Consider the following 27,432-nt stretch of genomic DNA (forward strand, 5'->3'; position numbering starts at 1 on the left):
GGGTTCCTGTTTCCCCAGCTAGAGAATTCATTGTAGAAATGATGTCCCCTGTTTTCTTTGTACTTTTTTTCTTGACGACTTTCAATTGATATGTACTCATTTTTATTTTGGAAACATCTTTCTTTTTTTTCTTTAGCATGAAATCTGTGAAGGTGCAATCTTTAAACGGGGCACACAGTCTTTTCCAGGGGAAAGAACTAGATTCTGAACACGTCACCACCTGCAGGAACTAAGTAATGGGCTTCTTGAAGGAGGTTGGAAGAGAAAAGGAGGTGAGGAGCTTGTTCTTTGTTAAAGAGTATTTGGCTGCTGTATCTGATGCTAAAGGGGAGGTCTACAAGAGGGCTATTTAAATCTGGGGGGATGAACAATGCTCTGAAAGGGCAAATTGGAAATCATGAAGCCTGCATTGTTGTCTTAAACTCCAGGGGAGAGGATCCATGTGAGTGGAGGCTGATGCATAATGTACATAGTAGTGGGTTTAAATATCAAGTCCATCCATCTGCCTCAAGATCTTCTTGCAACCCCTAATTAACCCCTCCTAGATTCTAAATACAGGATGGAGGATGAAGGAATGAAGGATAATTACTATCTTGTAATCAGTGAAAGATTTAAAGATCTTCCAACTGGCAAAGCTTCCTTTGGGGAAGCCTGACATTTCAAAGGATGGCAGCAGCAGGACAGATGAAAGAAGAAACAAACAAACAACAAAAGAGAATCTACTGTGGCTTTTTTTTCCCCAGGAGAAGACAATTTCCTTCACAAAGAAGGTAGGGGTGCGGAGTGGAAATTTTCTCTCTGCAATCCTGGATGGATGTTGTTTGCTTAGTACAAGTAACAGGGATGGGCGTAGGTAATGGCCCATTGCCTTGGAGTTGACTCCAACTCATGGTTACTACCCCATGTGAGTCACAGGAGAACTGTGCTCCAGGGGATTTCCGTGGCCCATGTTTTTAGAACTAGATTGATACAGTTTTTCTTCTGTAGGATTTCCGTGGTCCATGTTTTTAGAACTAGATTGATACAGTTTTTCTTCTGTAGTGACTGTGGGTGGGCTCCAACCTCCAACCTTGCAGTAAGCAGCGAAGCTGGCTGGTTGTTGCAAGATAAGTGGCACATTTATGGGTTTTCAAGTGTTGCTTTGGAAAATAAAAACAATTCAAGACAAATAGGGTTAACCTCTTATGGAGCTAACATTTTCTATGTCTTTTCTTGTAATATCTTTCTTTTATTTTCGTTATATTGACCTGTGGGGAAAAGGGGTCTGGGAGAAGGAAGTTGGGACAGTCTTAGCTATCCTAAGAAGTCGTTCTACTGTCCTATAAGGCTGTTATAAATTAGAATCATTTTCATGGCAGTAGGCTGGGTGGTCTGGGAAAATATCAAGAACTTTGTCTAAAGTCAAACTTTAGAGTTAGAATGCTTTTCATGCTAGCTTACTCGACCCTAAAATCACAAATCATCCATCTTGGAAATTACTCCAAATTCTTCACTATTCACTCACAGTTTCAACAAGGGAAATGTTTATAGAAAGCTTTTATATGTCAATCCACTGTAAGTTCCACAGAGGAAGATAGTTTTATACTCATTTGCATATAAAGACAAACACAGGATACCAATACAATGGTAGTCCTTCAGAATGAATTAAGGGGGAAAAAAGAGGGTATTTTTTTAACTGAGCAATTGTATTATCTCTGTTACTTAGGCATAATATATGCTTGATTCTTTTTAGTTAAGTTTGAATGTCCATAGTAAAGTTCAGTGCCCTGAACCTCTGCCATACGCATTCACCTAAACGTATCAGTAATATATATGCATCAGTGATGTTAGGTTTGAAACTATCTTACACCCAGTATGTATCAGAGTACAACATTCTTTCTCATGTGAATTTAAGCATGGAAGTCCCTTAAGTATCCTATCTGATCTTCCAACAATAGATGAGTATATGTACTAGGGTATATCATGTTTGCCCATCTCAATTTTGCATGATTGAGGACTAGTTTGCTACTCTAAGTTAGTTAGTTTATTGTGCCAACCTGGCCGATAAATACAGGTGGTGTTACTTGAAGGGCAGAAGGATAAATGGCTCAGTGAGCCCCACCTTTCTAGTTCTCAGGTCTCTTGCTTTCTGATGGTCGGACCAGGGTGCAGCTGCCTTAACCAGTTCCCTGCTTTGCTGGAAAGGCTCACTTCCTGCAAGACATTACTAAGGAGAAGCCATATGGACCTACCCTGATGCAGCCCTGGGTGCTGAAGCAGCCGTGTGGAGACCCCTGCCAGCACTGAGATGCTTACACATTCACTGATTTTGCTTTCCTTCTGCAGTCGGTGTCATTGTGTGTGTTTGTGAGATGGAGGAGGACTTTGTGGATTGGTGTCGGACATGTGGGTTAATGTTGCACTTGTGGGCTTGGGCAGCACTGGGTTGGGATGTTTTCTTGATATTCACTTAACCTTTACATAAAACTCTCTCTTACACATATGAGTTTGTGTGGATTTGTTTCTCTAAAGTACCCAGAGTAATACATATGCAGATTACATCATTCTGGAACATGCCCGGTTTAAAATCAGTCTTTTCTGAATATACTCATAGCTGTAAGCTGACCTCAAATTTAAGGGAAGTGTAGTGTAAGGGTCTGGCACATACGTAGTGAGTGGTATGAGCCTTCCTGAATTCCAGTCCCAGTTCTGTATTTATTTAGGACTGTGAGCTTGGACAGGTTTCTTGATTACAGAAACATTAGCTTCTTTGTCTATAAAATGAGAATAATACCATAGGGCTGGCATGTTATACACGGTTCTCTAGAGAAACAAAACCAGGGCACTTATGATTTTATATTTATATAGGTAGATATACAATAGACTAAATAAACAGCTAAATAGTCTACAGGGCAATACAAATGGCTCAGTGAAACTCATTTCTGTGAGAAAGCGAATACACTGGCAGTCCTTCAAGTCTTGGGGGCCGCCTGGTTGTCCTCTGTAGAGCAATTCAGGCTATCTGGCCCCAGGGAGCAAACAGCAAAGCAGGTCACCAACAGTCAGCCAGATGACAGGGTCCAATTGTTCCCAGCTCAAGTGATGTATACTCCAGTATGTGGTGAAGCAAGTCTTGAAGGAACCTCAAACTACAGTGACAGTGCATCGGTTAGGTGCCCCACAGGTAGTGTAGCTTGCAAGTTGAGTCAGAGAACCAGATAAGGCAGCCACAAACTGCCTTAAAGAGCAAGAGACAAGAAAGGCGAGGCTTGCAGCGTAATTTATCTCTCTGCCATTCAATTAATTCCACATATGTTCATTGGCCAGGTTTGCACAATAAAGCTACCTATTACAGATGGTATAATATATGCAAGTGCCTGCCTGGCAAATAGTGATCTGATAAATTATATACAGAATTGGTAAGATTATTGATAATACTGGTTGCAAGGATTAATTTGGTGATCTTAGGACCATGAGACCTGGTAGTTTCAGATGCTAAACATGGGGCTGCTCAGCACAAGGCTAGCAGTTCAGACCCACCAGCAGTTCTCCAGGACAAAAATGAGGCAGTCTTCACCCATAAAGATTTACAAATTCAGAAACCATATGTAGCAGTTCTCTGTCCTATAGGTTCACTATGAGTCAGAATCAAAGGAGGTTAGCGAGTTGAGTTTAAGCAGTAAGAAAAAGTTCTTAATGCACTATTGTCTTATGTCTAGTGTAAATTCAGATGTGTTTGATAATAATGCTAACTTGGAGAATATATTAGAGGAGCCCTACGGCATAGTTATTAAATTTTGGCATGCTAACCACAAGGTCTGCAGCTCAAAACTATCAGCTGCTCATAGAGAGAAAGATGAGGCTTTTTACTCCAGTAAAAAGTTAGTCTCAGAAACCCACAGGCAGAGTTCTACTCCAGTGTATAGGGTAACTATGAGTAACACTCGACTCAATGGCAGTGAGTGACCTTGTGCTGAGCAGCCTCGTGCTTATCATGTTAAACCACCAGGTCTCATCATCCTAAGATCACCAAATTAATGCTTGCAGAATAGTTTAACCAATTCTGTATATAATTTATCAACTTACTATTTGGCAGGCAGGCACTTGCATACATTATACCATCTATGATAGGTAGATCATGGCCAATAACCTGGCCAATAAACACATGTGGAATTAATTGAAGGGAAGAGAGATAAATGACTCCAAGAGCCTCACCTTTCTTGTCTCTTGCTCTCTAAGGCAGCTTGCGGCTGCCTTAGGTGGTTCTCTGCCTCAACTTGCAAGCTCTACTACATGTGGGCAGCTAACCCATAGACTGTGTCACTGTAGTCTGAGGTTCCTTCAAGACCTGTTTTGGTAGAACAATTTAGTGATATGAAATATAGCTGCATTGGGCAATTATTAGGGAATTGTTCATTTTTTGTATATTAATAATATGAAAGTACAGTTAACACTTAAGATAATTGATTGGTTTTGGATAGGTTCTAATACAAGAACCTCCAAATCTGCATGAATATGAAAGTGTTCTTATCTCTAGGCCTAAGTATATCCCATAATAAAAAGGGGGGAAGCAATTGTTGTTGGCAGGTGTAGTCAAGCTGGTGTTGATTGATAGCGATCCCATGTCAAATAGAAGGAAAAAATACTGCCCAGTCCTATGTCATCCTCATAATGTTGCTAAGTTTGAGCCTATTGTTGCAGCTGCTGGGTCAGTCCATCTCCTCGATGGTCTTCCTCTTTTCTGACTTTCTACTTTACCAACAATGCCATCCTTTTCCGGGGACAGATCTCTCCGATAACATGCCCAAAGCACATGGGACAAAGTAGTCACTTTTCAGGAGCATCTGGTTATACTTCTGAAGCAGACTTGCTTGGTTTTGCCACCCAGGGTTCTTCTAATATTCTTCACAACACTATGGTTCAAGTGCAACAATTCTTCTTTGGTCCAAAGTTCACATGCATATGAGGTAATTCAAAGTCCTAAGGCTTGGGCCATGTCCACCTTCATTTTCAAAGTGACAACCTTGTTCTTCAACATTTTAACGAGTTCGTATGCAGCCAATTTTCCAGTGTAATACCTCTTTATTTTTTGATTACCAATTTCCATGAACATTGACTGCGAATCCAAGAAAACGAAGTCCTTATAAATATCAATCTTTTCTCCATTGATCATCATGTTGCTTACTGGTCCAATTGTGAGACTTTGGGTTTTCTTTCCATGGAATTGAATCCATCTTAGAGGATGCAATGCCTGCTCTTCATCACCAGGTGCTTCAGTCCTTATCGCTTTCAGCAAGCAAGGTTGGGGCATCTGCATCTTTCAGGTTGCTAACAAGCTCCCCTTCAAACCTCATGCCAAGTTCTTCTTAACAGTTTCTAAGGTTATTTACTCATCATACAGAGTGAATAGACCTGGTAAAAGCATACAAGCATGATACACACCATTCCTTACTTTAAATCACGCAGTATGCCCTTGTGCTGTTAGAATGAATGCCTCTTGGTCCACGTGCAGGTTCTGCATGAACACAATGAAGTGTTCTAGAGTTCCCATTCTCCATGTTTTCTATAATTTTATGATCTACATACTATAATGCCTGTGAATAATCAATAAACAAGAGTACACATCTCTCGATTTTAGGCAGGAGCTTTCTGATATCAGTAATAATATCTTTTATTTCACATTCTCTCCTTAATCTTGATTTTCTGGAATTTCACTGTGGATGTACTGCTGCAATAACTGCTGAGTGGTCTTAGCAAAATTTTACTTACATGTGATATTAATATTATTTGATAATTTCCATATTCTATTGGATCATTTTCCTTTGGAATGGGCACAAATATAGACTTCTTCCAGTCGGTAGACAAAGCAGCTGTTTTCCAAATTTCTTAGCACAGACCAGTGAGTACTTCCAGTACTTCACCAGCTTCTGAAAACATTTCAACTTTTATTCCATCCACTCCTAGAGACATGTTTTTCACTAATGTCTTCAGTGTAGCTTAAACTTCTTTCAGTACTATTGGTTCTTGAACATGTGATATCTCTTGAAATTGTTGAATGTCAACCTGTTCTTTTTGAAACAATGAGTTTGTGTACTCTTTCCTTCATTTGTAATGGTTTTATTGACATGTAATTCACATATCACCTAATTAAATAGTTCACTCATTTTTTTAAAGTTGTACAATCATCACCACAATCATTTCTAGGACATTTCCTTCTTTCTTACATTCATTGGTGTTATTTCCCCATTTCTCCCCAACCTTCCCTGCCATGCCCCTAAGGAACTATTTATCTAGTTGCTCTCTCTCTCTCTCTCTCTCTCTAAATTCTCAATAATGTGATAACAGGAAAAAAACTCAATCAAATAGAAAACTGAAAATATTCAAAACTGGAACAAATATTCAATGGACCAAAAGTGAGTTCAAAGGACAAGGTGTCTCATCTTAGCCTAAATCTGCAGTAATCCATCCTACAATGCCCTCTGTCTGATAGCAAGTCCACTCATGCCCCTGGTCCATAGTCAGAGTGGCCTCATCCAAGGTTTAATGCAGGTGGGGAGCATGCAAGTGGGGTTTGAGATTTCACTGCCATCCGTGGCTGTCTGCAAAATCGAGTGTTCAGAATGGAAGCACGAATGCCACCCCCTTCTCTGGATTTGCCTTTTATTCTTTCCAATCCTTGGTCTGCTTCTTCTGTGTTGGCTTTGCTGATCCTTCACGTAGATGGCTCTTTGCTTTAAGACAAATCTTAAGAAGGTTACAAATGTAATTCCTGCATCTTTTAACAGTTTGCCCACATCGGTGACTAGAAATTTTCTTCCGCTCTTTTAGCTTGATACCTACTCAGGTGCTTTCCTTTATGGCTCTCTCCCTCCAGACCGTCACACATTTCGTTATAGTTCTTCACTTTGTCTTGAGTGGCCTTTTGAAATTTTCTATTTAGCAATTTTATCTTATCATTTCTCCCATCTACTTGGGATCCTCTACACACAAGAACATGTTTCAGAGTTCTTCTAACATCCATTTGGAGATTTTCCTTATTCTTGTCATTTTAATAACCTTTTCCTTTCATGAGTGATGTCCTTGATGTCATCCCGCAGCTTGCTAGCCCTTCTGCCATCAGTGTTTGTATGCTAAATATGTTCCTGAGATAGTTTCAAACTTCAAGTGAGATATACTGTAAGTCATATTTTGATTCTTGTAGATTAGTTTTTGTGGGATTATAAAGAGACTTTTCCCCAGAGTTGTCTTCCCCAAAGATATGCCAAACATTAGAGGCTATTCTCCCCCCCCCCCCCTCCGCCCACCCTGCACATGGTGGGAGGTCAGATGCTTAGAGACATTCTCCCAGAAAGCAGTCAGTTGCCAGACTATTGTCTGGTCCCACCACAAGAGGGACCCACTCCCTGCTGTTAAGGACAATGGACTACTTTTCCCTAAAGGCTTATGGCCAACAGTCTGGTCCCTGTATGTATGTGGGGTTTACACCCTACTGATAATGGTTTCTAAAGAGAGCCAGCAAACAGGTCAAACCTGCTCAGTAACATCCAAAGTTAGGCTGCCATCCTGAATCTAGGATTAGCCCATCTTGTCATGTGTGTATTCCCAATACCTCCCTTTCCTATTGCATGGATACCCCTAGATCATCCCCCTCTCATTCCTGTATAACCTATAGTGCGACTCCTTCCTGTGACATATGGCTTTACCTGTAATTAGGAAGTTTGCACCCCCCCCCCAAAGATATATAAGCCTGAGTTAGCAATAAAGAGCTCTCTCCCTAGCCTCCCTCAACCTGGCGTTCTCCCCTGGTCCTCATTTCCAGTTCCCTTTCCCTTTGTCCTCTTTCCCCTCCCCCTCTCTCCTGTCCTCTGGTGTCCTATCTCCATGTGGACCACTGAGCGGGGCTGAGGTGAGCATGCTACCATGAAATGTGTCTGACTCCATTATTTCAATCTCTCTTTTATCTCATGCCCTCTATGACTATATTATGATATATATGTATGTGTATGTATATATATGTATGTATATGTATATATATATGTGTGTACATATATATATATATTAACAGTACAATTGAACCTATCAAACCCACGATTAGTTGTGGGGGCTGGCCTTTCCCCTACAAGTTTTAATTTTTTTAGCTTCAACATGAACTTACATATGGTAAATTGATGGTCTGTTCACAGCCATATTCTGGCCTCATTTTGTCTGCTAATATTAAAATTCTTCATTATTTCTTCCCTCCCACCCCAATATAGTTCACTGGATTATTTTGTATTCTGTCTGGTGAGGTTCATTTGTACAGTCATCATTTATGTTGTTGAAAAATAGTATTTGTAATGAAGAAGTCCTTGGTCTTTTAAAGTTCTTTCATGTGACCTCTAGCTTTGTTTCTGTCACCAAAGCCATATTTTTCATTGACAACTCCTTTATCTTAAGTTCAACTTTCATATTACAATTGCCAACAATAATCAATAATGTTGGTTGCATGCTTGATCAATTTCAAACATTCAGATCAATTTCAATCTTCAAATTACAGTTGCTGGTAAAGTTCTTTAATATCTTTATCACTAGTTTTAGTGGTTGGTTCATCATTTTAATAACAGTTATGCTACTTGGAATTCCTAACAGGCATATGGATATTATACTATCACATACTGCATTGTATTTCAAGATGGATCATGAACTGTTCTTTCTTATTTTAATTTTTAAAAATCATTTTATATGGGGCTCTTACAGCACTTATAACAGCATATTTGTACATGTGTTGCCATCATCATTTCCAAGACATTGGTACTATAAGTGCTTCTTCCCACCCCAACCCCCACACTACCACCCTCATGAATCTTTGATCAATTACATATTGCTATTATTTCATAGCTTACACTGTCTGTTATCTCCTTTCACCCACCTATATGTTATTTGTCCCCTTGGAGGGGCAGTGGCGTGTATATCCACCCTTGTGATGGGTTCCGCCTATGAATGTTCTTCTGATGATGAATGCAATCTCATTCTACTTGAATGTTTCATATGCAGCACAGTAAACCATGTAAGTTTCTGATTAAAAAGTGACCACTACCAATCCATTTTAGCTCACTGATGCTTAAGCTTTCTATTTTACACATTCCATTTCACTTCTTAATATATATATTCATTGAATTAAAAAAACCCTTTTTTTCTGTTTTACTTTTGATAACTTCCAATTTTCCTAGATTCATACTTCTGACAGTGCACATTCAGGTTATTAATGGATGCCTGAGGCTGTTTCATTTCATTTATAGTCATGTCCAATCTACAAATCACAGCCACTAATGTTTTATTCAATCCATATCATTATGGCCAATTCTATTTTGAGGAGCCAGCTCTTCCCCAATCATATTTAGAAGGTCTCCCAACTTCAGGAGCTAATTTTCAGATACGGTAACTGGCAATGTTCCACTACTATTCATAAGGTATTCAGTGACTAATGGACAGTTAATTATATCTTTCCCTCCTGTCGCTGACAATGTCCTGCTGCTGTTTGTGAGGGTTGGATTGGCTAATATCTCAGAAATAGATGGCCTATTCCTTCTTAGTTTTTTGTTCTTAATCTGGAAACTGCTAAAACTTGTTCAGCTTGGGTGACTCTGCTATTATTTAAAATGCCAGGAATATAGCTTCCAGGAGCACAGCAACATACAAGTCTCCATAATACAAACACTGACAGACAAGTGATAGAATATATTAATAAAGCATATACGTAGCACCAAGTATGCTATAAAACCAAACCCCACTGCCATAGGTACATTATCACAAAAAGTGTCACTGTATAGGTTTCCTGAGACTTTAAATCTTGTCAGGCATTCTAGCTCTATTTCTTCCAAGATTTATCTGTTTGTTTTTGAGCAGTCCATGGTACTTTTACTATTCTCACCAAAACCATTGATCAAATGCACCAATTCTTCTTCAGTCTTCCTTATTCAATGCCCAACTTTCACATGGATATGAGGCAACTACAATGGGCACAGCTTGGGTCCTGCTCACCTTAGTCTTCAAAGAAGCCTCCTGGCATTCCAACTCTCTAAAGAGCTCTTGAGCAGCAGCTTTACCCATTACAATGTATCTTTGATCTCTTGACTGCTGTTTCCACAAGAATTAATTGTGGACCCAAGCAATATGAAATCCCGAGAACTTCGATCTTTTCTCCATATATCATAATGCTACCTATTGGTCCAGCTGTGAGGATCTTGTTCTCCATTATATTGAGTTGTCATCCACACTGAAGGCCATAATCCATAATCTTCATAAGCAAGTTATTGAAGTCCTCCTCACTTTCAGCAAGTAAATTTGTGCCATGTGCCTATTATAGGCTGCTAAATAATCCTTTCTCCAATCCTGATGCCACATTCTTCTTCACATAATCCAGCTTCTATGACTGATTGCTCAGCATACAGATTAAATATGGTGAAAGGATGCAGTCCTGATGCACACCTTTGCAGATTTTAAACCAAGCGCAGTATCCCGTTGTTCTGTTCACACAACCAGCCCATGATCAATGTACAGGTGCTGCATGAGCACACAGACGTGTTCAGGAATGCCCATTCTTCTTAAGGCTATCCGCTATTAAATGCCTTGGCACAGCCAATGGAACCCAGGTAAACGTTTTTCTGGTATTCTCTACTTTCAGCCAGAATCCATCTGAAGTCAGCGATGAGATCCTTTGTTCCATGTCCTCTTCTGTATCATTCTTAGGTATCCTTTGCACCATCGCAAAAGCCGACACCTTCCTCTCTTGATTCATACTAAGCCTAGAGTGCCTTTAGATGAGATAATAATGAAAGGGAATGGGTTTGGAGAAAGGTGGAGAAAGAGGGGCGGGGAGCTAACAGGGAGGTGATATTAAGAAGTCCAGGAAGCAAAGTGTGTTTTTGGAAACATGTAGGAATATGGAAGAAATTGCAAAGGTATGTTGGAAATGATTGAATTATGGAAGGGTGTGACAGAACAATTGGCTTCCAAGTTACTGCGAATTAAAAAAAAATAGGCACAGATCCAGGAATGGGATTGGGGCAATAATTCCTACTCCAATTTAAGAATAACTAGTTCTTATATCATGGCCCTGCTGCATACTCACCATAAAATGATCATTTATGGTAAGGGTGCTACACTACAGTGTGGTGAAGAAGCCAGGAGGTGCTCAGCTATCAATTGGAATAGTGTCTGGGGTCATTTATTTGAATAAAAGGCATAAGCAGCCATCCAAGGGAGGAGTTACTAAGTCCACACAGAAGAAGCACACGAACTTGTGCGATCCAAAGATGACAGTTACAAATCTCGAATATGGTGAGGAGAAAAGCATCAGAGCAAATATTATGAACATCCAATTTGTGGAGGGCTATGGGGGATGGTGAGAGCCCACAACCCATCTGCAGAGTGTCTGATCAGGCTGAGCCGCTGGTACATCCGCTCAAGCCATAGGCCAGAGTCTCCATTCACCTTACCTATCAGGCAGAGACCATTGCAATCTTGATCATGCTGGATCTAACTCAACACTTGGCCAGTTGACTACCCTGTAGACGTGACCTGAATTGGTTCTAGGTGCAGGTATTTCTTACTGGTTCCATGACAGAAATGTCTTCCTAGGCTTTGGATTATTGTTGGGGAATTTTTTTCTTCTTATGAATTATTAGTACTTTCATCTGTATACAATTATGTCTTTACCCTTACCACCTTAGCACCATTTTGTTTGTTATTGTTTTCTCTTGGGTCCTCCAGCTGTGAAGCCCAGGAGTGGAGGCCTAATGACAATAACGGAGTCAAGGAGATACAGGGGGGTAGGGTGGGGTAGGGAGAGAAAGGGGATTTTAGGAGTAACTAATGAAGATGGGAGTACTAGAATGAACTGTGATGGTATGAATCACCTTAAAGGTGATTTGACCATGGGGGAGGGCTAATGTTCTAAAATTGATGTGGGGTGATTGTACAATTCTCCATGATACGACTGATTGATTGAACTATTGGATTGTAGGATACATAAATTACTTGTGAATAAAACTGCTGGAAGAAAAGAGAGGAAAAAAAACATGTTCTCTTAACTCAGAGAGTGAACTAACCATGGCTAAAAAATAGGTTAACAGGCAAATATCTTACAATGTGATAATTACTATGAGAGACATAGGTACAATGACAGAGTGACAGAACAATTAATCCTAATTCTGCCCAGTCTCCATGTCTCATCCAAAATTGTGTTAACATAATCTCTCCCTGAAATCAAGTTTAAACATCAGATTTCATCCTCCCCCCCGCTAAACCTACAGTATGAAATACATTACTTTCTCATTTATACTATCGCTTGTAATAAAAATGTTTCATATCTGCAAGCAAATGACAAGTAGATGGTCAAGGGGAAGGAGGAAGCCCCTCAGTGAGCTGAATGGCACAATGGCTGTAACACTGGACTCCAACCTATGTATGATAGTGAACATGCCTCAGCACCAGGCCGTGCTTCACCCCGTTGTGCACAGGATCACCATGGGTTGGAATCTACCCAAAATGCAGGCTCACTGCCATCAAATCCTTTTAGACTTTTAGCAACTGTGATAATTACATAATCTCCTGTCAACCTGAACAAATTAAGAGTGGAGTCCAGCCTGTTAATTAGGTCACAGCTTGATGATGCCTCCCTCTGGACATGGCTTTCTCATGAAGATTCTGGGAACTTCCGCTCTCTCTCTCTGCCTCACCTTGCTGTTGAGGAGCCACACTCAGAGAGCTGGAGACCTGCGCCAGCACTGAGATGCTTCCACCACCAATGGATCTACAAGACTTTTCACCCACCAGCCTGCGATCTTCCTGCATTCAGCATCAATTCATGTGTTGTGTGAGTGTGAAGAGGAATTTATAGACTAGTATCAGCCACATGGGCTAATATCAAACTTATGGACTTGATCTGGACTGGCTGCGATGTTCTCTCACTGTACACTTGCTTTTCTATATACAGCTCTTTCACACATATGAGTGTCTCTGGATGTGCTTCTCTAGTCACATCCCTGCACCCCACTCTCCCCTGGCCCCTCGTCACCATCCAGTGCTTTGAACATAGTATTAATTTAATAGATATGCGCTGACTGTTGCAGGCATATGTATTGCTGACAGTTTGTGTGTCCCTGGACTGGTTGTCCTGACCACAACGTGAGCAGTATGCAAGGCACAGCAAGTCCAACCAACTCAAAGAAGTGCCATGCACTTCGTCTGTGCTCTCATTTCTTCAGTCACGGAGGGGGAACTCTAGTTTAAGTGACCAGCATTTGTGTTCTAGAGAAAATAATGTTATGTTGGTAAATTTCCAGATGACTATTGTTTACTTCGTCTAAATTAAGAATATTGACAAAATGCAGCAAATGGGGTCACCCTGTTCGCATATTCTCATCTAGTTAAGGAACTTTTGAGAAAATATATCCTAGTTGTCCTAAATAAATTTTTTTGGCAGAAACTTTATTTTACTGTACAACATGAAGTGAGCAAATACTATATTAAATATAAATAGGGAGCTGTAGTTAAAGGGTTGACTAAAAAGGATAAAATGCAAATCTGAAAACGTTTAGTGATTAAAAAGAACAGCTGGCTATTATCCTTCCTTAAAATCTACCAAAAAATTGAAACATGATGCTCTTCATAGAGATGAAGAGATTAGGATATACGCATGTGTCTGAAAGCAGGATTGCACTATTGCTCTCAAGAACATAACCCAAGGAAAAAAATCATTACATACAACAAAGAACGGAATTACTTTCTAACCGGTAACTATTTCTATTCTCCCACTCTCAGGACTTTCTGGTCTCTAGTTCTGTTTCTCTCTCCCCCTTCTCATGGACCAGGCAATAATAATAGAATTTAAAAAATAAATATCTACTTTCAGGAAGAAGCACAGTTATGTTTTCTGAATCTCTGTTCCAACAGAGCAGAATCATGGAAATGGAACTGTTACTTGGAGTCTAGCCTTAAACAGAATATGCAGCCATTAAGAGCTTGCACAAGCACTCCAGACTAAACCCATTATGGGAAGCATGAATGGAAAATAAACGGACATTAACTTGCTGCTCAGAATGCAGAGAAACCTACCTTCGATAGGTTTGGGTACAAAATGTGATGAGGGCTTAGTTTTCTTCACTCTGTTCCCCTTCATAATTTGACCTTCTTTATTGAGTCCTAGAAACCACGCTCGGCCTGATTCTTGCTGACGGTACAGAGTAGAAGAATAAATCACATAGTAGTTTTCAAACACAGATTCCTTAAATTTGCATTCTGGAGTGAAAACATCCTGTAGAAAAAGAGAGCAGACAGAAAAGAGAAAGACTTTTAAAATGAATTAGCACATCTCAAGTCCAAGGAGCCTGAAACGTGTGTTCTCTGTTAGGAATGAATGAAAGGCAACCGCACCTCATCTGGCTCAGCACTCAGTTAGAAAATCCTCCTGTAAGTCCAGATGTCCTTTCTAATCGCCTTTGTAGGATGTCATGGCACAGACTTTGACCACTAAGTGTGCTTAGATTCAAGACAGATTGCATTTTGAACAGAGTGCTGATCTGAACTCTGTCTCAGGATAACAGTTTGTAAGTTTTAGTGACATATTACTAATTTTTTGGCCTTTAGCATGTAAATGGAGATGCCTTGATGGAGGAAAGACTAAGCATGTGGCTTTTAACCCAAAGGTTGGTGATTCAAAACCATCCAGGGTCTCTGCAAGAGAAAGGTCTGGTGACCTCCTCCCATGAACGTTACAGCCCGGAAATCCCCCGGGGAAGTTCTATACTGTCACATGAAGTTGCCAAGTGGAAAGGAGGCATTGTCACCTATGAAAAACAACTAGGATGTGAACAGAGTATGGGAATTTAAGTCTGGAAACAAAAACAAACATAACCAAACCAAACACAGGCTCATCAGATGTAACTGAAGGGACTCTTCATGTTTTTCAAACCATCAACCCACTTCCATGTTCTGACACCGACAGATGCATAGGCTTTCCAAGACTACAAATCTTTGAGAACTGACGGCCACGTCTTTCTCCCAAGGAGCAGCTGGTGAGTTTGAACAAAAACCCTAAGTAAAATGTGCAGGAGTGGGAGACTCAAGTTCAATTCTGAGCTAATGTACTTCAAGAAGAATTACCACTATCTGCCAATGGAGACCAGGGCATTTTTGTGATGCTAAACAAGCATATTTCAGTGGATCTGCTTGATTCAGACAGACGAGGAAGAAAAGTTAGGCTGGTTAGTTCCAATGAGCATTCAACAAAACCCTAGTAGTCACAATATCTACTGCCATTCCCCACAGAAACACCTTGATTTGGAGACCAAATTGATAGCATTTACCTAAAATAAAAAGGCTGTTTGAAACCCTGGTGCTAACCCCAGATTAAGTCTATATCTTAATTAGCAGAGAACTGCAATGCTGTGTGATGGACTGGTGAAGGCCTTCCGAGATAGAACAACTCAACAATGCACTGCCATTGCATCAATTCTGTTGGTTTCCAAGACTGCAGTTCTTTCTGGGAAAGAAAGCCTTGACTTTCTCTCTCTGAGTGGCTGGTGGTTTGAAACTGCTGACCTTGTGATAAGACGTCCAATCTGTAACAGCTGTGCCACTGATAAGACACTCATTATAGGGCTCCAGTGATTGCAGGTAGTTCCAAAATTATGGACTAAAGATTACACAAAGAATATAGGAATAAGGATGCAAAAGCAGCTATAGATATGAAAAGTAGAGCAATAAAGTGTTTTTCTTATTATATTAATAATAAAAATACAATGTCTCAGAGTACTCTCAGACATAAATAAAATAATTGACAGAATAATTTGGGGAAAATGACAATAAGCTATTACTATGTGACTATCATGTTAAAAAATAGACACACAAACATTAACAAGGATGTGAAAATATTGGAAAACTGAAATGTTGCTGGTAGGAATGTAAAATGATGCAGCTATGTTGAAAATCAAGTTGACACCCCCTCCAAAAGTTAAATGTAGAGTTATCATATGACTCAGCAACTATATTCCTAGATATGTGAGGCGTACCGCCCCCCCCCCAAATGGAATTGTGATGGGTAGTGCGGAGCTTTCATAGTATGGCATTTACCCCACTAGACATGCATGGAACCACTCGCTGTGAGTTAGTGCACCCAGTGGCATCACTTGGGGAGGTCCTCTCTGGTCACAGTGAATTTTTTGTTAAAACAATTTCATTTAAACCTTGGGGATTGTTTGTGTGTGTGTGTGTGTGTGTGTGTGTGTGTGTGTGTGTGTGTGTGTGAGTGAGATGGCTGATTTAAGTGAACAGTGTGTGGCTGTGAAATTTTGTTTCCTGCTAGGGAAAAATCATTGCCAAGTATAGGATTCAAATCTAATTTATCAAATAACTTTAAGTTTTCTTCTAGGTATAAGTTAAAAGATCTAGAAAACACAAACATTTAATACAGGTTTTTACTGGTTTCTTTTAAATCAACACCCATAAAAAACAAACCCAAAGCTTTTGATTCTCTCTAAATTAATGGAAATAAATATATTATTATGCTGAATTTTTAAAGAACTATTTGAAAGAGTTCTTTATGTACTACTTCAGACCATACAGTAGGAGGCCCACCAGTTGCCCCATAGGAGAAAGATGTGGCCATCTGTTTCTGTAAAGTCTGTCATATGTAAAGCCTTGGAAACCCCAGGGGGCAGTTCTACTCTGTCCTATAATATCACAATGAGTTGCAAACAGTATGATGGAAATGGATATGTGTGTGTGTATACAAATACATACATATACATCTATATTCACAGAATCATGGAAATTTGGAGCTATAAGGTTATATAGTGATGGTTCAATTGTGTGCATATATTTAGCAAAGTGAATGCATCCCACTGTAGCTAAGTAACTGTGCCATGAGTCTGGGGTAGTACCATTGGCTCCTGGCAGCTGGTCCAACACTTCTTTCAATGCCATACATTGCTCTCTCTACAGCATAGCCAAACCAAATTTTGATGCCAAACTTTTATTGAAAGCCTTAGTCATTATCATAAATCAGCATCCAGAAAACAAACAAATAATAAATCAGTTCCTGTAGAGTGCATTTCAGCTCAAAGAGACCACAGGTGTGTAAGAGTAGAATGACTCCATAGGGTCTTCAAAAGCTGAGACATTTTGGAAATCGGTTGTCAGGTTTCTTTTCTGAGCCATCTCTGGGTGAATTTTCACGCCAACTTTTCAGTTAGTAACTGAGAGTTTAATAGTCTGTGCCTCCCAGACTATTTATGTGTTCTTAAAACAACACTTTCCCATTGTCATTGAGTGAATTCCAAATCACAGTGACACTAAAAGCAGAGTAGAACTACCCCGTAGGTTTTAAGACTGTAAATCTGGAATGTTGAGCAGGGGCTGAAGTCCTGGGGACCTGAACTTGGAATACCATAATGTAGGCAATGGTCCTTGAAAACCTGAGTTAGTAAATCAGCAAATTCAGTTATCCCAGAAAAAGCAATCCCGATCCTAATTAGAAATGGCAGGATGATCCCATCTAATTGTCATTGCAAGGGGGCTGTTGAATAATCAGAATTCTGAAATGATGTCATCGTTAATACCTGGCCAGGACAAGAAATTGCAGAGAAGAAAAATGGCAGAAATTTTCATGTAGGCACTCTGTGGGGGTACAGGCAGTCTCCCCTGAGAGCAGGGAGGGGATCATTAAAGGCAATCTGTTTGGTTGCAACTCTCTACCAAGCATGGAATTTCAATTTCAATACGGAGTTGGGTATCAAATATTTCATGATATATTTGCCAATATTATTCTCTTTGATTATGAAAAACCAGAGTCCTAGACTTGGAGTAAGAAAAGTAGGGTTGGCTAACTCCCTCGGACACTTTGAAGCTGACAAGACACAGAACTACACTAGTGCCCTGAGCTGGAGGAGCCACGTGGAGACACCTGCCAGCACTGAGATGCCTCTACTTCCACTGGACTTACAAGAATTCCCACCCATTAGCATTTGATCTTCCGGCATTCAGCATCATTGCGTGTGTTTCATGAGTTTGAAGAGGACTTTATAAATTGGTATTGGACATATGGGCTAATATCTGACTTATGGACTTGATCTGAACTGGGCTGGGATGTTTTCTCATCAATTGCTCTTGTACATAAAACTATTTCTTATAAAAAGAAAAAAAAGTAGGGTTTTTAAAAAAAGAAAAGCAGGGGTTAGGGGAAGGGAGCACTAAAACTGATTATGATTACACAACTCACTTTAAAGGCGATTTAACCATGGTGGGGAGGATGCTCTAAGATTGATGTGATGCTGATTGTACAATTCCCCTTGATATGACTGAATGATTGAATTATTTAATTGTGTGGTATGCAAACTGGATGTCAATATAACTGTTGAAAAAAAAATCAGGGTTTTGCTTCTGAATCTATGCATCCACCTGTGGAACTTTTAGACGAGTGTTACACCTGTCTGAATTTCATATTTTTTCAAGTTTAAATTGAGCAGTTAGTGGAAAATGAGAAGATAGAGATAAAACCATGTTATAAAGCTTTAGGGTTGACACAAAAATACAAGCTCATTGTTATTCTTCTTTCATCATATAGCAACAAATAAAAAGTACACAATATAACAAAAACTTAATAGTATCCTTTTCTTATAAATTTGTTTATTCCAGCATTCCAGATTTATAGCACATAAGCCAGATTTAAGGTTTATCCTTCATAAAGTATTGCTTCTTTTACTAAAACAATGAATTCATAAACATGGAAACACATTCATCTAAAGCTTTGACAAAGACTTGAACAATCACATATTCAGAAGGGGTTCTGAGGTTATAAAAGTGTTCAGCATGGTAGTAAATCTAATGTGCAATGGAGAAAGGCAGACCTGGAGCCGAACAGTGATAAAAACGCCCATCATGGTCCAGCACATACATCGAAAGCACAGCGAATGACTAACAATACAATGAGAGGTTTTTCCCTCTTTCTTTCTTTTGAAAACCAGCCAGTGCTCATGTTGTAGACCATGACTTTTCTTTGTTTATATAATCTGGAGCTCATAGTTCAGTGTAAGCTTATGGGAAGGCTTACAGAATTATTTGCTGACAAAATAGAAAAATTCCCATATACATACAAGCAAGTATTTCTTTTTCTAGAATTTCCCCCTCTAGCTCTCAATGTCATGGTTTCATATATTACACCTTCACCTTCACCCCTCTTCCATATTTGCTTTCTTCCTCAATGTCCTCTCTGCATTTAGATCACAGAATTAAACCGTGTATGGATTCCCCCCTCTAGTCCCAGGGTCTACCAAGACCTGGGATAAGTATCTTTTTCTTTCTTTTTCTTAAGTCAGCTTGTAACTGTGCTTGTAACTTTCTCAACCCTACTTGAGCAGTATGATCCTTTACAAATAAATCTCATGAAACAAGGAGGCTGGTATTTAGTGGTTTTAATGATGACATGGATAAAATGTTGTATCTTTTTTCATGATTGACTATCACTGCCAACAGTGTATTTACCATGTGGTAATTCCCTACATCAGAAGTGCCCGTAATTTCTAACCCTCAAATCTTACTTTACTCAAGTTGTCCAGTATATATCTCTATCCAATAACCCATTGGCATTGAGTCAATTCTTACTCATCACTAGTGGGTTTGAACTGCAGACCTTGAGGTTAGAAGACCAATATCTAAACTTCTCTATGCAATAGCATCAGGAAAAAGGGTTTTCTCAGTTCATCCAGGTTACAACAAATATTCCCTTCCTTAGCTTCTCAACTATATACTCATATCTATAAGTTAAAAATTAAGGATGCAGATGGACATTGGGCCTCAACTCAAGTACTCAATATAAGAACCTTTTGTTCTAACAATCCAGCATTCTGTGATGCTCACCTTCCGTACATGCTCACTGAAGACAAAGTGGGTCCATAAGCAAATGTGGTGAAGAAAGCTGATGGTGCCCAGCTATCAAAAGATATAGCATCTGGTGTCTTAAAGGCTTGAAGGTAAGCAATCGGCCATCTAGCTCAGATGGAACAAAGCCCACATGGAAGAAGCACACCAGCCTGTGCCACCATGAGGTATTGATGGGAACAGGTATCCGGCATCTAAGGCCCAAAATAAAACCATACCCAAGTTGAATAGGGTTGACATGTAGTGGAGACCCAATGTCCATCTATAGACAATTGGACATCCCCTAAAAGAGGGGTCACAGGGAAGAGATGAGCCAATCAGGGTGCAGTATAGCACCATCTAAACATACAACTTTCCTCTAGTACTTTAATGCTCCTCCCCTACCCCGCCCGCCCACTATCATGACCTAAATTCTACCTTACAAATCAGATTAGACCAGAACATGCACACTGCTACAGATAAGAGTCTGTAACACAGGAAATTCAGGATACATAAACCCCTCATGGTCAACAAGGAGAGTAGAGATAGCAGGAGGATTAGGGGAGTATTGGGGGAGAAAGGTGGAATTGATCACAAGGATCAACCTATAACTCCCTCCCAGGGGGCCAAATAATAGAAAAGTGGATGAGGGGCAACAGAGGATGAGGCAAGGTATGGAAAAAAATAATCTATAACTTATCAAGGGTTCGTAAAGGAGGGAGTGTGGAAGAGGGAGGGGAAGAAATGGGGAGCTGATATTCGGGACTCAAGTGGGAAGAGAATGCTTTGAAAATGATGATGGTGGCATATGTGTAAATGTGCTTGACACATTGGAGGAATGTATGGATTGTGATAAGAGATGTAATAGCCCCCAATAAAAGCATTTAAAAAAATAAATAAATGCAAATTACTTTTATTTTAAAAATATTTTATTTGGGGCTCTTACAGCTCTTATAACATTCCATACATCATTTTATCAAGTATATTTGTATATATTTTGCAATGAACATTTCCAAAACATTTTCTTTCTACTTGAGCCCTTGGTATAAGATCCTCTTTTTTTCCCCTCCCACCCCCACATGCCCACTCTTTACCCACATTTCTGTTATTAATCCCCTTGGATGGTGGGGGGGGGGCTATATATAAAACCTTGTGATGGATTCCCCTTCTCCTCCTTCCCCCTCCACAACCTCCCTCTATCCTCATGATATCACTACTTCTACTATTGTTCTTTTTTTAAATCATTTTATTGGGGCTCCTACAACTCTTATCAAATCCATACATACATCAATTGGGTAAAGAACACTTATACATTCGTTGCCGTTATCATTCTCAAAATTCGCCTTCCACTTGGGTTCCTGGAATCAGCTCCTCATTTTCCTTTTTCCCTCCCCCTCCCTTACCCCTCTCCCCTCCCTCATGAACCCTTAATAATTTATAAATTATTATTTTATTTGATCTTATACTGCCCGGCGTCTCTCTTCACCCACTTTCCTGTTGTCCATCCCCCAGAGAGGAGGTTATATGTAGATCCCCGAGTTCGGTTCTCCCTTTCTACCCTTCCTCCCTCCCGGTGTCGCCACTCCCACCCTTGATCCTTAGGGGTTCATCTGTCCTAGGTTCCCTGTGTTTTGAGATCCCTACTGTACCGCTGTACATCCCTGGTCTAACTAGGTTTGCAAGGTAGAATTGGGATCATGATAATCAGGGGGAGGAAGCATTTAAGAACTAGAGGAAGGTTGTGAGTTTCATTATTGCTACACTTAACCCTGAGTGACTCATCTCCTCCCCAATACCCCTCTGCAAGGGATGTCCAGTTGTCTACAGATAAGCATTGGGTCCCCATCATGCGCACCCCTCATTCACGATGATATGATTCCCACCCCCACCCCCCGCCTCTGTTGCTTGAAACCTGGTCCCCTCGGCCCTTCATGATCACACATATTGGTGTGCTGCTTCCATGTGAGATTTGTTGCTTCTGGGCTAGATGGCCTCTTGTTTACTTTCAAGCCTTTATGTCCCCAGATGATATATATCTCTCGAGAGACGGGCACCATCAGCCTTCTTCACCACACTTACTTATGCACACATTCTTCTTCAGTGTTTATGTGGGGAAGGTGATCACACAATGATGGTTTTTGTTCTTTGGTGTCTGCTGCCAGATCCCTTTCACACCTTGTGCTTACTTAGGCTTGTGAGCTTCTTCTCTGTGGGCTTTGTTGCTTCTGAGCTATATGGCCGCTAGAGGGTTATCTATCCTAAATTACACGTGTTGAGAGCTCTTATCTGTACCAACGTATGTCCTCTGATCTAGTCAGATTTGAAGGTAGAACTGGGTCATGGTAGTTGGGGGTAGGGGGGAAGGAAGCATTCAGGACTAGAGAAATGATGAGTGTTTCGTTGGTGCTATACTGAACCTTGGTTGAATCATGCCTTCCTTATAACCATTCTGTGGGGGGATGTCTAACTGTCTATGGATGGGCTTTGGGTCTCCACTCCAACCCTCCTCATTCACATCAGTGTAATTGTTTGTTTTGGATCTTTTGGTACCTGTTACCTGATCCCATCAACACCTCATGATCCCACAGGCTGGTGTACTTCTTTCATGTGAACTTATTTGCTTCCCTGCTAGACGGTTGTTGGTTTAACTTCAAGCCTTTAAGATCCTAGGTGCTGTATCTTTTGATAGTCGAGCACCATCAGCTTTCTTCAGCAGATTAGCTTATGCACCCATTTTGTCTTCAGCAATCATGCCAGGAGGGTGAGCATCACAGAATACAAGGCTTTTAGAACAAAGTGTTCTTGCATTGAGGCAGGGCTTCTAATACTTCACATATAAATATATTTATATTGGCCTCTATCTCTTTCATTATAAATTAAAATCTTTACATATATATATGCATATAGTCTTTTGCCTCCCACTTGCCTCTAATTCCCTTTACCTTCCTACTATATCACAATCAGGCTTACCTTTCATTCAGCTCTCAGTAATTCCTGTTGGATACAGTGCACTTGATCAAACCCCACCAGGCAGTATATGCCCTCCTTGCCATCAATTTTAGATCTCTTATTCTCTTACCCCTCAGTTGTTGGTTCCCCACTGCCCACCTCACCCACTCCTCAACCAAGTCCCCCCTCCCCCAAACTGCCAGTCCTGTTGTTTCCTCCTTGGGATTGTTCATCCTGCCAACTTAGATAGATAGACATATGGCAAAAGAAAATGAAACAAACAAACCACAAAACAAAAAATTCCCCACCAAAAACAATAGATATTTCCAGGTCTGTCTGCTGACCCTTATGTATGTTATCTGATGAAGTCTGATGAGGTGCTAAATCCTGTCCCCTATTTTCAGGATTCCCCCAGGACTGGGTTAGTTGTTCCCCTAGCGGTCCTGTTGCTCTCCCTTTGTGTTTGCACTCCCTTGCTGTGCTGGGGGCAGGCAAGGCACACTTTCCGCACAGTGTCTCCAGTCCTGTTCCATAGTGCTAAGGGTCAGTGAGGGAACATTGTGTCTCATGGTGGGACTGTTCCTACAGTCCTCTCTGTGCATTGTTGATGTGAATAATACAAGAGTATTTTAAGTTAAAAAGACAGCAAAGATTATGCAACTAAATAGAACTGAGTTGACAGTACTGATTCTGTCTCTTTAATTGGAAAATCTTGAACATGTTATTTAAGCTTGGTAATGCTTGATCTTATCTATAAAGCAAGGACAGCAATTCTCATGTGGGAAAACGTCTCATTTTCTCTCCAACTTACACATTACACTTCTAATTGCATATTCTAGATCATAATAAAGCACACCTGCTCACATGTTTTGTTTACAGATTCTGCTTGTACAATTGCCTGAGTTAAAACTAACCATTTGCCAGTTTCTGAGCAATAATTACATGAAGACATAAAATGAACAGAAGAATGAAAGAGAACTATCTACATATATAAAGAAATACACAGCAAATACTTTATGGGAAGTTATTTGGATTTTATAAATTCCAGATCCTGGACCAACTTGCCACCTGTGTTTTGCCAAAACAGTTTTATCTCTTAGAACATCAGTGTTCCTTTTGTAAACTGAAGACAGTGTTTGATACAGATCTTTGGGATTGTAAAGGGTAAGTTATATTATGCACAACCAACCTCTTTGATACCTAAGAAGACCTATACAACGATTTGTGGTTATTTCTTTTTATCTAGAAGGCCTTGACATAATAATTTTAAATGTTTTTATAGCTTAATATGTGATGGATACCTTCTTAGGATTACTTTTGTTAAGTAAAAAGTATTCTGCAGTTCACTCACAATCACTTTTGTTCGCTGCAGCTTTACTTGCATGATGTATGTTTTCTAGTACAAGAATGTATGTGTGAGCCTGAAGAGTGAACACAGCTAAACAGCACCATATTTATAAGCGATCTGCATTCTCTTCTCTGGAGCACACAATTTCCTCCTTACTACGCTGGCTATGATAATCTATGGGATAAATGTACAGTGGATAAATGAATGCCCACTGTACTCCAGCCACCGGACCCCTCGCTGTTGCTCAAATACATGCCGCACCTTCTCATTTGGAAAAAGCCCTTCATAACTGATAGTCAACATTCTTGAAAACTCCAATAGTGTATTCATATGGTGTGGCAGCCCAGTTCATGCAGACCACTGCTTAAATGTGACCACCTTCCCATAAAATATTACACCATTTTATAGCTGATTTAGGGAGTTAGAAGGAGCCCTGGTGGGTTACACATTGAGTTGCAACCCAGAAAATGGTCAGTGCTCAAACCCGCTCCCTGGCTCCATGGGTGAAAAATGAAGCTGGATGCTGCTGTAAAGATTGACAATCTTAGAAACTTTTGATGTTGTTGTTGTGAGGTGCCATGGAGTCAGTTCTGACTCATAGCAATTTTGTGCACAACAGAATAAAACACTGCTTGGTCCTGCATCATGTTCCAAATTGTTCCTATGTTTGAGCCCATTTTTGCAGCGACTGTGTTAATCCATCTCCTAGAGGGCCAGCCTCTTTTCTGCTGCCTCTCTACTTTCCCAAACACGAGGTCCTTCTCCAGGGATTGGTTTCTGCTGACTCTGTCTTACATGCCTAAAGCACGGAAGACAAAGTATCACCGACCAGGCTTCTAAAAAGCACTCCGGCTGAACTGTTTCCAATACAGAACTCTTTGTCCATGGGACTTTTAATATTCTTCTCCAGCACAACTCAAATTCATCAATTCTCCCCTGGTCTTCCTTATTCAATTGACAGCTTTCACATGCATATGAGGCAATGGAAAATACCATAACTTGGGTCAGGAGTACCTGAGTCCTCAAAGTAACATCCTTGAATTTCAATATTCTAAAGAGATTTTGTGCAGATCTACCTAATGCAATACATCCTTCAAACGATTGATTGCTGCTTCCAAGAGCACTGATTGTGGATACAAGTAAGACAAAATCCTTGACAACTTCAGCCTTTGCTCATGCTATTGGTGCAGTTGTAAGGATTTTGGTGTTCTTGACATTGAACCATAATCCATACTGAAGGCTGCAATGATTAATCAGCAGCAGCAATTGATTCAAGTCCTCTGTGCTTTCAGCAAGCAAGATTTTGTCATCTGTATGCATATCACAGGTTAATAAGCCTTCCTCCAATCCTGATGCTGAGTTCTTCTTCATAGAGTTCAACTTTTCTGATTTCTTGCTATTGAATAAACTCAATAAATATGATTGAATAAATATGGTGGGGAGGATACAATCTTGATGCACACCTTTTCCAATTTTAAACCATGCAGCACTTCCCTGTTCTGTTGCCACAACTGTCTCTTGATCCAGATTCCCCATGCACACACTATTCTGGAATTCCCATTCTTCACAAGGCTATCATTCTGTGTCATGATCCACACAGGTGAATGCATTGGTTTAGTCAGTCAATAAAACACAAGTAAACATCATTTTGGTATTCTTGGCTTTGAGCCAAGATCCTCTGACATCAGTGTGGTAGTTACCGAATCTGATGTCAATTTGAGAGGATTATGAGTGAAGGGGTACAGTCTGAACTATCAATCAAGATACAACCAAAGAGGTTGTAGGCATGGCCTTCCCCTGAGGATTCTGGAATTTCCTCTTTGGGGGTAGGGGACAGAAACAGACTCTCTACTGACAAGATACATGGCATTACTTTGATAGACCCCGGGCCCTAGGAACTGGAGAAGCCACATGGAGATCCCTGCCAGTGGTGCGAGACTTACAATGCCATTGGATCCAAAGACTTTCGACCCACTGGCCTGTGATCATCCTGTATTCGGCTTCATTGCATGTGTTTTGTGAGTCTGAAGAGGACTTTTTTTTTTCTTTTTCCCTTTTTTTCTGGTTTATTTGTGCGTTTCTGCAAGTTCCCATGAACTGTTTGGTATCGGACAGATGGGCTGCCATTGGACTTCTGGACTTGCTCTGGATGTGTTCTCAATAGTCAACTGCTCTTGTATATAAGCCTCTTTCCTATGTATATATGAGTTTCTATGGATTTGTTTCTCTAGTCTACTCAGACTAACACAATCAGCAATGATATCCTTTGTCCAATACCCTCTTCTGAATCCAGTCTGAAGCTCTGGCAGTTATCTGCCAAGGTACTGATATAACCATTGTTACATGATCTTTAGCAAAATTTTAATTGTATGTGACATCAAAGACATTGTTCTATAATTTGAGCATTCTGTTGGGTCACCTTTCTTTGGAATGGGTACAAATAAGGATATATTCCAGTTGGCTGACCAATTAGCACATTTCCAGGCAGATTAGTGAGTGTTTCATTGCTTCCTCAGTTTACATAGGGTTGGTGTTTTTACGTTTTGGATAACTTTGGAGAAACCCTGTTGGTGCAGTGGGTTAAGCTTTAAATGCTAAGTATAAAGTGGTTGGTTCAAACCTTCTAGCTACTACATGGAAATCAACTGAATGCAATGAGGTTTTTTTGTTTGTTTTGGTCCCTTTATAACATTTTTCCATCTTTATAACGTGACACTAATTGATGTTGTATTACAGAAGAATCTGCTAAAGTGCTATGCATTTAGGTAGTATAATGGATTCCTCATATTTTCAGCATTTTTTGAATAAAGAAACAATCTTACTTTATCAAAATAATTTGGTGGCAAAACATCATGAGACCTAGATTTTTTCCCCCTGGGTTTGCCTAAGATAAGCTCATATTGGAAAGGTTATTTTCTTGTTCAGATTCCCAGATTCCCTAAATATACTAGGGAAGCATTGATGGAGCCAGGCCATCACATGTTCCCCTTTGACTTAAATGCTCTATAGTATTTTGATTAAAATTAAACTGCTAAATAATATTTTAAGTTATATGGACTCTAGTTCATATAATCTATTCTTAGTTAGAAAGTATTGCCTATATTTCAAAGGCATAGTGGTGATATATTATTCTTAAGAAATCAAATAGCAAAAAGATAAACAGAGAAAATGGGAATTGTTATTAGATTAGCAATTGTGAATAATGATTCTCCTTATGATATGCAAAAATTATTGATTTTCAAATATGCACCAAGTATAAA

The 27,432-nt window shown here is 40.0% G+C and overlaps 1 protein-coding gene across 1 annotated transcript in view; it reads right to left on the minus strand.

Annotated features, from left to right (window-relative positions):
* Positions 1 to 27,432, minus strand: part of FGF12 (fibroblast growth factor 12) — a 288,260-nt gene that overhangs the window by 18,707 nt on the left and 242,121 nt on the right. Inside the window, exon 4 of the mRNA XM_075556215.1 lies at positions 14,077 to 14,275. Coding sequence (XP_075412330.1) covers positions 14,077 to 14,275 — 199 coding nt within the window. The remainder of the gene's footprint in view (positions 1 to 14,076; positions 14,276 to 27,432) is intronic.

The sequence above is a fragment of the Tenrec ecaudatus genome, chromosome 8, assembly GCF_050624435.1.
Source record: "Tenrec ecaudatus isolate mTenEca1 chromosome 8, mTenEca1.hap1, whole genome shotgun sequence".
Classification (NCBI taxonomy): Eukaryota; Metazoa; Chordata; class Mammalia; order Afrosoricida; family Tenrecidae; genus Tenrec; species Tenrec ecaudatus.